The 12495-nt window shown below is 39.3% G+C and overlaps 1 protein-coding gene across 2 annotated transcripts in view; it reads left to right on the top strand.

The window, feature by feature from the left end:
• The window catches only part of twf (twinfilin actin binding protein), a 207339-nt gene that overhangs the window by 40991 nt on the left and 153853 nt on the right, over positions 1-12495 (top strand). For both annotated transcript variants that reach the window (XM_067140456.2, XM_067140457.2), the window contains exon 3: positions 9903-10014. In XM_067140456.2, coding sequence (XP_066996557.2) covers positions 9903-10014 — 112 coding nt within the window. The remainder of the gene's footprint in view (positions 1-9902; positions 10015-12495) is intronic.

Below are 12495 nucleotides of genomic sequence, written 5' to 3'. Positions count from 1 at the left end.
TCAGGGCCCTGACTTAGCTTTAGATTAAGTATGGCTGAGGATGCTTACAAAGCCTAAGCGAAACATGTCCCATTTTAACATATATGTAATATTTGTATCTTAAACTTAAAGATTGTAACGTATTGGAATGGTGGTTTTTAAATAAATTTCTTTGAAACTTTTACATACCACTTAATCGAGCAGCTTGTCTCCTTTCTCCCAAGTCTTCTCAGCCCAAACTTTGCAACATTTTTGTAATGCTACTCTTTTGTCGGAAATCACCCAGAACAAATCAAGCTGCTTTCCTTTGGATTTTTTAAAATTCTTGAATCAAGTAATCCTGGTGAAGGTCCCATACACTGGAACCATACTCTAGTTGGGGGTCTTACCAGAGACATATATGCCCTCTCCTTTACATGCTTACTACAACCCCTAAATACCCTCATAACTATGTGCAGAGATCTGTACCCTTTATTAACAATCATATTTATGTGATTACCCTCAATGAAGGTCTTTTCTTATATTAACACCCAGGTACTTACAATGATTCCCAAAAGGAACTTTCACCCCATCAGCACAGTAACCGGGCGAGTTGGCCGTGCGCTTAGAGGCGCGCGGCTGTGAGCTTGCATCCGGGATATAGTAGGTTTGAATCCCACTATTGGCAGCCCTGAAAATGGTTTCCGTGGTTTCCCATTTTCACACCAGGCAAATGCTGGGGCTGTACCTTAATTAAGGCCACGGCCGCTTCCTTCCAACTCCTAGGCCTTTCCTATTCTATCGTCGCCATAAGACCTATCTGTGTCGGCGCGACGTAAAGCCCCTAGCAAAAAAAAAAAAAAAAAAAAAAAATAATCAACACAGTAATTAAAACTGAGAGGACTTTTCCTATTCGTGAACCTCACAACATGACTTTTAACCCCGTTTATCATCATACTATTGCCCTTGCCCATCTCGCAACACTATCGAGGTCACCCTGCAGCCGCTCACAAACTTGTAACTTATTTATTACTCTGTACAGAATAACATCATCTGCAAACAGCCCTATCTCTGATTCCACTTCTTTACACACATCATAGATATCTATAAGAAAACATTAAGGTCCAATAATACTGCCTTGAGGAGTTCCCCTCTTAATTATTACAGGGTCAGATAAAGCTTTGCCTACTTTAATTCTCTGAGTTATATTTTCTAGAAATATAGTCACCCATTCCGTCACTCTTTTTTCTAGTCCATTAGCACTCATTTTTGCCAGTAGTCTTCCATGATCAACCCTATCAAATGCCTCAGATAGGTCAATCGCAATACAGTCCATTTGGCCTCCTGAATCCAGGATATCTGTTATATCTTGCTGAAATCCTACAAGCTGAGCTTCAGTGGAATAACCTTTCCTAAACCCAAGCTGCCTTCTGTCAAACCAGTTATTAAGTTTGCAAATTCGGCAGCCCTGAAAATGGTTTTCGTGGTTTCCCATTTTCACACCATTCAAATGCTGGGGCTGTACCTTAATGAAGGCCACGGCTGCTTCCTTCCGACTCCTAGCCCTTCCCTGTCCCATCGTCGTCATAAGACCATAAGACGTTAAGCAACTAGCAAAAGAAAAAAAATATTTGCAAATATGTCTAATATAATCAGAAAGAACGCTTTCCCAAAGCTTACATGCAGTGCATGTCAAACGGACTGGCCTGTAATTTTCAGCTTTATGTCTATCACCCTTTCCTTTATACACAGGGGCTACTATAGCAACTCTCCGTTCATTTGGTATAGCTCCTTCAACCAAACAGTAATAAAAAAATATTTCAGATATGGTACTATATCCCAACCCAATGCCTTTAGTATATCCCCATAAATCTTATCAATTCCAGCTGCTTTTCTAGTTTTCAACTTTTGTATCTTACTGCAAATGTCATTGTTATCAGAGGTAAATTTTAATACTTCTTTAGTATTAGTCACCTCCTCTATCTGGGCGTTATCCTTGTAACCAACAATCTTTACCTACTGCTGACTGAATACTTCTGCCTTTTGAAGATCCTCGCATACACACTCCCCTTGTTCATTAATAATTCTTGGAATGTCCTCCTTTGAACCTGTTTCTGCCTTAAAGTACCTATACGTACCCTTCCATTTTTCACTAAAATTTGTATGACCACCAATTATGCTTCCCATCATGTTATCCTTAGCTGACTTCTTTGCTAGATTCAATATCCTAGTAAGTTCCTTCAATTTCTCCTTACTTCCATAACCATTTCTTTCCAACCTGCACCTCCTTCTTAGTCTCTTTACTTCTCTGTTATAATATAGTGGATCTTTACCATTCCTTACCACCTTTAAAGGTACAAACCTATTTTTACATTCCTCAACAATTGCTTTAAACCCATCCCAGAGTCTGTTTACTTCACTTTCTGAATCAGCTGCCCTTCGCATATTAACTTATTTGCCATTTGATGTTCATGCTTCCTGTCGTTCACATTACCTTCCCAATTGACATTTGGTAAATTGATGTCACTTGCTACTATTACATTCCTTTCCATATCATTTCCAGCATAGCTGATTATCTTATCAAGTAATTCTGAATCAGCGTCAGCGCTAACCTTTCCCCAGTCTATACACTCCAAAGACATCAAGTTGCCTATTATCTTTAGAGATGAGCCTTACACCTAGAATTTCATGTTTTTCATCCTTAACTTTTTCGTAGCTTACAAATTCTTCTTCCGCCAGAATGAATACTCCCCTCCTACAATTCTTATCCTATCCTATCTCTGCGATACACGCTCCAGTTCCATGAGAGTATTTCTTCATCCATTATATAATTTCTCTGCCATGATTCAACTCCTATTACAGTATCTGGTAAGTATATATCTTTTAAATTACTTAATTCGATTCCTTTGTCTACAATGCTTCTACAGTTGAGCACTCACATTTTTATGTCATCCCTACTTGATTTCCAGTTCCCTGTTTGCTTTACACCGTCCCTAGGCCACCCCGTTTCCCTGAATGTACCTGCCTATAACCCTTCTAAACAAATTTCCTAACTTATATGTACCACTGCGGTTTAAGTGAATGCCATCTGAGCACAGATCCCTGTCTCCTACCCACCCATTAGGATCTAGAAATCTCACTCCCATTTTCTCATTTAAATTCCCGATTACCCTCCAGTCAGTATCCCTCCTACACAGTATTCCGCTGATAACAATCTCCGCTTCCTTAAACTTCATCCATGCTTCATTTACCAGATCCCACACATCCCCAACTATGTTGGTACTTATACCTGCTCGCCTTATGTTGTTAGTACCAACGTGAAACACTACCACCTTCTCCTTTCCCTCTTCCTTCTCTTCTACTTTCCTCAACATCTGCCTCAACCTAATTCCTGGATAACACTCTACCTTGGTTCCCTTTCCTCCACACACTTTCCCCACATTTCTAACGATGGAATCCCCCATGACCAGAGCCTCAACCCTACCCACCTCATTTGATCCCCTCCCCTCCTGGTCAGCCCTGTCTTTCCTGATAGCTGCAGAAGCTACTTCCTCCTCCCTTTTCTCCCTCCCATAACCCTGTTCCACCTATCTTTTCCTTTCCACTACACTACATTTCCCTTCCTACCTTTTCCCTTCCTCCTACTTCCACACATCTTCACAACAGTCTGTATGTTGTTTTTTTTTTTATATACTTCTTGTTATGTAAAATATTCGTATATACACATAGCAAAATACAAAGTGCTTTAAACCAGAATATGCAAAACTCTTTTTGAGCAGTTTTGGCCATTATAGTACAACTTTAAAATGAGTTCAAAACAATTATTCACATATATCTCTCAAAAAATACTCAAAATTACAAACCAAGCTGCAAGTGTCATTGACAAGAATATTTGTGGGCTACAGGTAGAATTATAGATTTAGTACTAACGAGCAAGTGGCCACATGGCTTGAGTTGTGTAGCTGTCAGTTTGTATTCGGGAGTTAGTGGGTTTGAACCCCACTGTCAGGAGCTCTGAAGATGGTTTTCTGTGTTTTCCTATTTTCTCACCAGGCTTTGGAAAATATGCTTTGTAGTTTCACCTATGCAATATAACATAGCTGAAGATGTTCCCAAGGAATGAAACAGGTACACTATAAACAAATAATTTGCTTTAAATATAAGTATCAAAAAGGTGGATATTTACTGTTATTGATTTCTTGCAATGTTCTTCCATTTCCACTTGAAAATCATCCCCAACAGTCTCCTTTAACTTGAAGGGCAGAAATGGCCTTGACTGATTGCTTACTAATGGCACAACTAATAACCATTCAGTGTTTGAAACCATTGATCTCCCTTGCTCCACGCGTTTTGCAGATATTTCGAAGTACTGAAGCAACACTGAACATTCAGCTGTCTTTTGTAGCAGTAGCAACTGTCGTGACATTTACGCTCTGGTTTCCATTGCCAGAGGAATGACTGGATACTTTTGATCACATTGTGTGTGTGTGTTAGGTGTTAAGATCTATTGTAATTAACTGGAAATATCCAGTAGTGTAACCAGGATCGGCCAGTGGGAGGTGGGGGTTATAGTTGCAAAATGCTGATATAATACTGTATAATGAAGGTGTGTGTGCGGTTGTAAGGACATAATTCACTTTTATGTTGATATTCAGATTGCAGTACACTACAAAATCTTACATTAAAATACAGAACACCGGGCGAGTTGGCCGTGCGGTTAGGAGAGCGCAGCTGTGAGCTCGCATCCAGGAGATAGTGGGTTCGAACCCCACTGTCTGCAGCCCTGAAGAGGTTTTCCGTTGTTTCCGATTTTCATACCAGGCAAATGCTGGGGCTGTACCTTAATTAAGGCGACGGCCGCTTCCTTCCCATTCCTAAGCCTTTCCAGTCCCATCGCTGCCATAAGACCTATCTGTGCCGGTGCAACGTAAAGCAACTAGCAAAAAAAAAAAATACAGAACAAGAAAATACGATCAAGGTCGACAATTTTACAGTGAATTGAATGTTCAGTTTAAAATCTAAAGTACAATTTTCGAGGCTTCTTAGAAAATAGATTCAACAGATCTGTCAGTTTTACAAATACGTGTCTGAATGTTCGTTTAGTTTATTGTTTGTCAGTTTTTGTTCATTTTCTTTTTGTAAAAGTTCCATGGAGCGGGGTTCTAACCCCATCCTGGCTACGGCCCTGATTATTTCATTAAAAAATTTCCCACATAACTTGTTTCTCTATTATAAGTGATGTCACTTTTACTGCCAATTGTTTTATATTACTTAAAATAGCCAGGAATATTCTTTGAAGATTTTAATTTTAATCTATTCCCGACTTGTACTTTCACTCTGTATTCTGTGATTGTCTTAATTATTTTATTCACTTATCTTTATGTTAAGAACATTTAATTTATAAGTTCATTTTTTGTCTTTTGTTTATTAATCTGTTTCAGTATTCATGTTCTTTCACTAGATCGAGTTTCTATATACATGGTGGCCCACGTATATTTTTCAACTTAAAATTTTTGGCTAGTTGAAGATAGTGTTTAGCTGTTTTAACCTAGATGAATAATAACAATGTTAATAATGGGCACATGGAAGAATGTGCAATGTGAGTCTTCTGCTTTAATAAACACCAGGCTATTGATGGCAAGTTTTTTTTTTTTTGTAATGGAACTATACCCATTTGTGTAATTCTTTTCAGTTTTGATTCAGTTTATAACTCTTACGTTCTTCAGTCTGTCAATACTAAATACAGTTCAGAAAATACCTGAAAAAGAAAAGCTTAATTAAAATTTCCCATTCTGTGATGCAATTATTTCCACAGTCAGACATGTAGCACTGGTGAAAATGAGTGTTCAAGTGTGCACATATTTCAAATTTATCACCTTCAGGAGTTAGTAGCTCAAAGGTCAGAAAAATAAGGGTTGTTTATGACTCATACCTTCTGTAGATGTCACCAAGGGGATTGAATATTCAAACAGTCTCTGAAGCATCACCCTTCTTACGTCTTCCCTGTTGATATTGGATATGAAGGTCAAATGTACATATAGTGATCAGCCAGAACATTACGACCACCTACCTACTATTGACCCGTCAAGGCGATAGCAGCGTCACCTAACGAGGAATGCATGCTAGTTAGACACACGCACGGTGCATTTTGTATCAGTGAGCGTCCTGTCCGAGTGTAGAATGGGGAAGGCGCGCAATCTATCTCAGTTTGACCGAGTTCAGATTGTGATGGGCCGGAGGCTTGGCACATTTCAGAAACTGCATGACTTTTCGGGTGTTCGAGGAGTCCTGTGGTGAGTGTCTTCAACAAGTTGCGAAACAAAGGTGAAACCATGTCCGAACATCGAGGGGTTCGGCAGCCACCCCTCATTATAGATGTCAGACTTTGTTCGTAGGCTGGGCAGAGTACAAGTGTTTCTGAACATTCAGTGCAGCGAACACTCCTAAGGATGAACCTCCGCAGCAGATGACCCATGCAAGTGCCAATGTTAACATCATGACATCGGAAATTACGACTGAAATGGGCACGTGACCATCGTCACTGGACGTTGGCGCAGTGGTAGTGTTTTGCATGGTCTGATGAATCCCAATACCTTCTTCATCATGCCGATGGAAGGGTGCTAATACTTTGTTTTCCAGGAAATAGCTTCTTGACACCTGTACTGCGGGATGGAGACAAGCTGGCGGCGGCTGCTCATTTATGCTCTTGGGAACATTCACGTGGGTATCTGTGGGTCCAGTGGAGCTTGTGCGAGGCACAATGACGGCCGAGAAATATTGTATACTGGTTGCAGACCACGTACACCCCTTCATGACGATCATGCTTCCCAACGGCAGTGATATTTTTCAAGAAGGTAATGCGCCATGTCACACGGCCAGGAGTGTGATGGAGTGGTTTGAGGAACAGAGTGGCGAGTTGCAGTTTATGTGCTGGCTCCCCAACTCACCTGATCTTAACCTGATCAAACACATCTGATGTGAATGAACGTGGCGTCAGAGCTCATTGCCCCCATCCCTCGAATTTACAGGAATTAGGTGACTTGTGTGTGCAGATGTGGTGCCAACTCCCTCCAGCGAGCTACCAAGGCCTCGTTGCTTCCAAGCCAAGACGTGCCGCCGCTGTTATCTGTGCCATAGGTGGACATACCGGCTATTAGGTAGGTGATCATAGTGTTCTGGCTGATCAGTGTACCTTTTACTTCATTAAATCTGAAACACTGTATTGCTGCTGCATGTGTTTCAATAACTTCAGAAATGTTGACAGCAGTGGGTTGATCAGTGATGGTCCTTGCAGAAGTTTGTTCCACTGCAGACGGTTATCTCTTTAAACACACTCTCAAAAGCACTCATTATGAGCCATGTGACTGCACAATGCATGGATATCCTATTTTTCCAGAGTAATTCTGTTTATATTCTTTTTGTACATAATTTTAATCCATACCCTGAGATTTGTTTACGTAAAAAGAATTACTTGCATCAGCTCTCCCCTTTGATAGGTAATTTTATATATATTTGTCTATTTTTTTAATCTATTTTCTTAGAGGTGTACTACTGAATGAGCTACCTTCACGTCTGATGTCAACATTCTAAATGTCCAGGAGGGTAATGCATCAGAGGTGGTTTGTATTTTCACTCTGCCCGGTGACATAAACACGAGGTATGGATCGTACGTAGCCCTTCTCTTCTTGAGCTTTGGGCTGCTAACACCGGACTGCACCAAATTTGAAAACTTGCCCACTTCAGCACTCCTTTTCTTCAGTGCTACATGTGATCATGGAAACAATTGTATCGCTGAATGTAGCCTCCTACGACCAACTGTATATGTAACAGAAATGATAGTATAGTTCCGCTTAAAAAAACAACTATCATTGCCAACATTAAACGTTCATTCATATGCTGCTTACAGTTATTTACCTATGTGAAAGCCACCTATCACTGTTTTCAATTGATCACAAAAATTTGAGGTGAATATCTTTGGTGGACCACACTGTATAGTGTCTTCCATTCAAGAGCATACTGCTTAATAAGGGGTAGGGGTGGGATTAACTAGGGTGCTGTTGGGAAGCATGAAGCATGAATATTTGTTTTGTTGATAACTAGGATTTATGTGGTGTTGAATTCTTGGGTTAACTTTTAGTCATTTTTGGAAAATCTTCGGAAAACAGCCTCTTGATACCATTATCTTGAGAGGGTATTGTCAGTAACATTAGGTTTTAGAAAGTGAAAAAGTTAATGGAATCTGCTAGTTCACATTTCTTCAGCAATTGCTTTTCCCCTTTCAGAAAGAACGGAATCTTTATGGTCTCCCAGATTTCTTAACAGGTATCTGTCATATTCTCCAAGTTCACCTTTATACATTGGATGTAACAGCACATCTCTACATAGTCAGTAGGAACATTATTCTGATGTTTTGAGAGGGTAGGTATGGCTGTTGGGGGAAACAAGTTCTTGTTACTGTAAAGATGACAAATTTGAACAGTAGTGTAGCAAGGTTAGCCCATGAAAAAAAAAAAAAGAAAAAAAAACTATTAAAAACTTAATATTTATGATCTTCCAGATTTCATAACAGGTATTTGTCATATTCTCTAAGTTCACCTTTATGCATTGGATTTAACCAACACATCTGTACATTGTCAGTAGGCACATTGTGCACTGCTACTCTACTGCTCAGTTGGCATTCTTATGTTTTGAGAGGGTAGGTGTGGCTGTTGGAAGAAGAAAGTTCTTGCTATTGTAAAGATGGTAAATATGAACAGTAGTGTGGCAGGGTTAGCACACAGACATCCACTTATGCTAAATAGAGGAAAGGAACTCAAATGAAAAAAATAAAGAAGAAAAGGAAAAGGATGATTAGAAATTGTACATACTTCGTCCATACCAGAAGGTATTATCCTTATCTAATGATGTTTCATATTTATGAACTGAACCTACTGAATTTAATAAGTTGTAATGTTTTCAAATATCTGCACAATAAATCTAACGGTATATATAGTAAGAAATGTTGATGTCCGTTTAAGACACTACTTTTTTTTTTAAATGCAATTTGTTTGGGGCGTCGATCTAGGAAGATCTTTTGCCCCTACTTACACCATATGTTAGGAACCTGTGTGTATTGGAAATAGCGGAAGTGTAAATTGTTGAAGTGAGGAAAGAAACATTAAGGATGACACAAACACCCAGTCCCCAGGCCAGGGATATTAATCATTTACAATTAAAAACCCCTGACTGGCGCTGCCGGGTGACAGGGGGACACTTCGCCCCCTACACTGCGGGGTCGGACAAGACACTACTTACTAGAATTCTTTTAAACATCCCAGCTCTTCATGACAGAGTCACTTGTTTTCTTAATAGTTTTGTAAGAAGAATTTTAATAATGTTGAAAGCTATATATTACAAGATAAATACTTCTATACAAAATTATTTCCTTATTAAGGAGATTGAGAGGCTTACTGCTGTGCAGAAAAATATTTTTCTAATATAAGTGAGTTGGCTCTGTGTTTTGGGTCACTTACCTGTGAGTTTGCATTTGGCACGTGGTGGATTTGAATCCCCCCTACATTGTCAGCTTACAGATTGTTTTCTATGGTTTTCCGTTTTCACATGAAGCAAAACCTACCTTAATTAAGGTCACAGCCACTACCTTCCCAATCCTAGCCCTTTCGTATCCTTGCTTTGCCAAAAATCTTCTGTACATCAGTGAAACGTTAAACCGCTAGTAAACAAAAACTTCTCTCCTTTTTTAATTTAGGTCAGTTATTAAGTTATTAAGATTATCCCAGCACAGTATACAACAATTTTATATTAAAAAGTCCCAAATTCAAGCAACGAAAGAAACTTATTACTTATTTTGGCAACTGATCGCATGTGCTCCAGAACCAATATTTTCATGAATTAGCTATCTGATATAAAATTAATGCTTCTTAATTTAATATTTTCATGTGCAGAAGAGTTGACACTTGCCTCATTCAAGGAAGCAGTGGGATCGTGGGAAGATGATTATGATGACCAAGTAATACCTATGATAGAAGATGGTCAGCCGGCATACATCCTCTACAGGTAAATTATTTCTGTAATGGCTAGTAAGTTAATGGACATACTGGTTACTCATGCAAAATTGAGACTTAAGAAGAGGAAAGAAACTCTATAGCAAAGACATATATCAAGGTAGTGATCAAATGTTTAAAACTGTTGAAATTTTGAAAAATGTAATAGTGTAAATAAAAGCAGAGAATTGTTGAGGTGATATTTTTTCAGGAGATATGAACTACTAAAGAGAATCTAAATACTGTGGGTGATTGATTGGTTTAACACTAGACTTTTTCAAGTATACTTGCGGACAAAACATGGCGGCCTCAATTCCTGGAAGCGAGCTGAAAGCCAGTAGCCAATCACACCCTGCATCCTGCTGAGTTAACGAGTTCTAAGTGATCCTTCTTTGGTGTGGAGAGGTTGCCAAACCGCTTTCTTCCACACTGTCTTAAATCTTTACTCTTTCTCCATGAAAAGTGCAGTAGATGATTTGGCAGCTCCAATTACAGCAGACCTAGTAAATCCTATAAGCTACTAATAGACACAGAGCTGCTGCTGGAGAGTAGTGGTGTGAGATGAGGCTGTCGTATTTTGTCCCCAAGTATATGTAAATGTTAGAGCGTGATGTCTTTTTTGGAAGTGAGAGCATACCACAAAACTTTTTAAAATTCTTCCAATGCGTAATTCTGGCTTACAGTGACTTCAGTCCCAGAGCAAACACATGTCACATTTCTTGGCAGTAAACAAATTACCACAAGGACTATTTCTGCCTTGTTCTTGAGTCATCAGTCCATAGACTGGTTTGATGCAGCTCTCCATGCCACCATATCCTGTGCTAACCTTTTCATTTCTACGTAACTACTACATCCTACATCTCTTCTAATCTGTCTCTCATATTCATACCTTGGTCTACCCCTACTGTTCTTACCACCTATACTTCCCTCAAAAACCAACTGTGCAAGTCCTGGGTGTCTTAAGATGTGTCCTATCATTCTATCTTTTCTTGTGGTCAAATTTAGCGAAATCAATCTCCTCTCACCAGTTCGATTCAGTATCTCCTCATTTGTGATTTGATCTATCCATCTCACCTTCAGCATTCTTCTGTAACACCACATTTCAAATGCTTCTATCCTCTTTCTTTCTGAGCTAGTGTTATTGTCCATGTTTCACATCCATACAATGCCACACTCCAGACGAAAGTCTTCAAAAACACCTTTCTAATTAATATATCAATGTTCAAAGTGAGCAAATTTCTTCTCCTAAGGAAGGCCTTCCTTGCTTGTGCTAGTCTGCATTTTATGTCCTCCTTCTGCCATCACTAGTTATTTTTTTTACCCAAGTAACAATATTCATCTAATTCCTTTAAGACTTCATTTCCTAATCTAATGTTTCCTGCATCACCTGACTTCAACTGCACTCCATTACTTTCATTTTGGACTTATTTATTTTCATCTTGTACTCTTTACCCAAGACTCTGTCCAACCATTCAGCAATTTCTCCAGATCTTCTGCTGTCTCTGATAAAATAACTATATCATCAGCAAATCTCAGGGTTTTTATTTCTTCTCCTTGGATCGTGATTGCCTTCCCACATTCATCTTTGATTTCCTTTACTGCCTGTTCTATATAAACATTGAAAAGGAGGGAGAAAAGCTGCAGCCTTGCCTCACTCCTTTCTGGATTGCTGCTTCTTTTTCAGTGCACTCGATTCTTATCACTGCAGATCGATTTTTATCCAGATTGTAGGTAATTCTTCGTTCTCGGTATCTGATCCCGATCACCTTCTGAATCTCAAATAGCTTGGTCCAATCAACATTATCAAATGCCTTTTCTAGATCTATGGACACCATATATGAGGGCTTGTCCTTCTTGATTCGATCCTCTAAGATCAGACGTAAAGTCAGGATTGCTTCACGTGTTCCTACATTTCTTCTGAATCCAAACTGATTTTCTCCCAGCTCAGTTTCAACTTGTCTTTCCATTCTTCTGCAAACAATACCTGTTAAAATTTTGCAATCATGAGATACTAAACTAATGGTGTGGTAGTTTTCACACTTGTCAGCACCGGCTTTCTTGGGAATAGGTATAACGACATTCTGCTGAAAATTGGATGGCACTTGTCCTGTCTCATACATCTTCACACTAAATGGAATAACCTCGCTATGCTGGTTTCTCCCAAGGCAGTCAGTAATTCAGATGGAATGTTATCCAATCCAGGTGCCTTGTTCCTGTTTAGGTCTCTTAAAGCTGTGTTGAATTCTGACCTCAAAATTGGGTCTCCCATTTCAACAGCATCAACAGCCTCTTCTTGCTCTAGAGCCATATCATCTACATCATTACCTTGATACAACTGTTGGATATGTTCCTGCCATCTTTCTGCCTTGTCTTCTTTCCCTAGAAGTGATTTCCCATCTGCGCTCTTAATATTCATACTCCTAGATTTCCTTTCTCCAAAGGTTTTCTTGATTTTCCTGTATGCAGCATCTACCTTTCCTAGGACCATACAACC

This window comes from Anabrus simplex, chromosome 2 (assembly GCF_040414725.1).
Source record: "Anabrus simplex isolate iqAnaSimp1 chromosome 2, ASM4041472v1, whole genome shotgun sequence".
In the NCBI taxonomy this organism is placed as follows: Eukaryota; Metazoa; Arthropoda; class Insecta; order Orthoptera; family Tettigoniidae; genus Anabrus; species Anabrus simplex.
The sequence above is the reverse complement of the archived record's forward strand: the minus strand, read 5'-3'. Positions and strand labels throughout refer to the sequence as shown.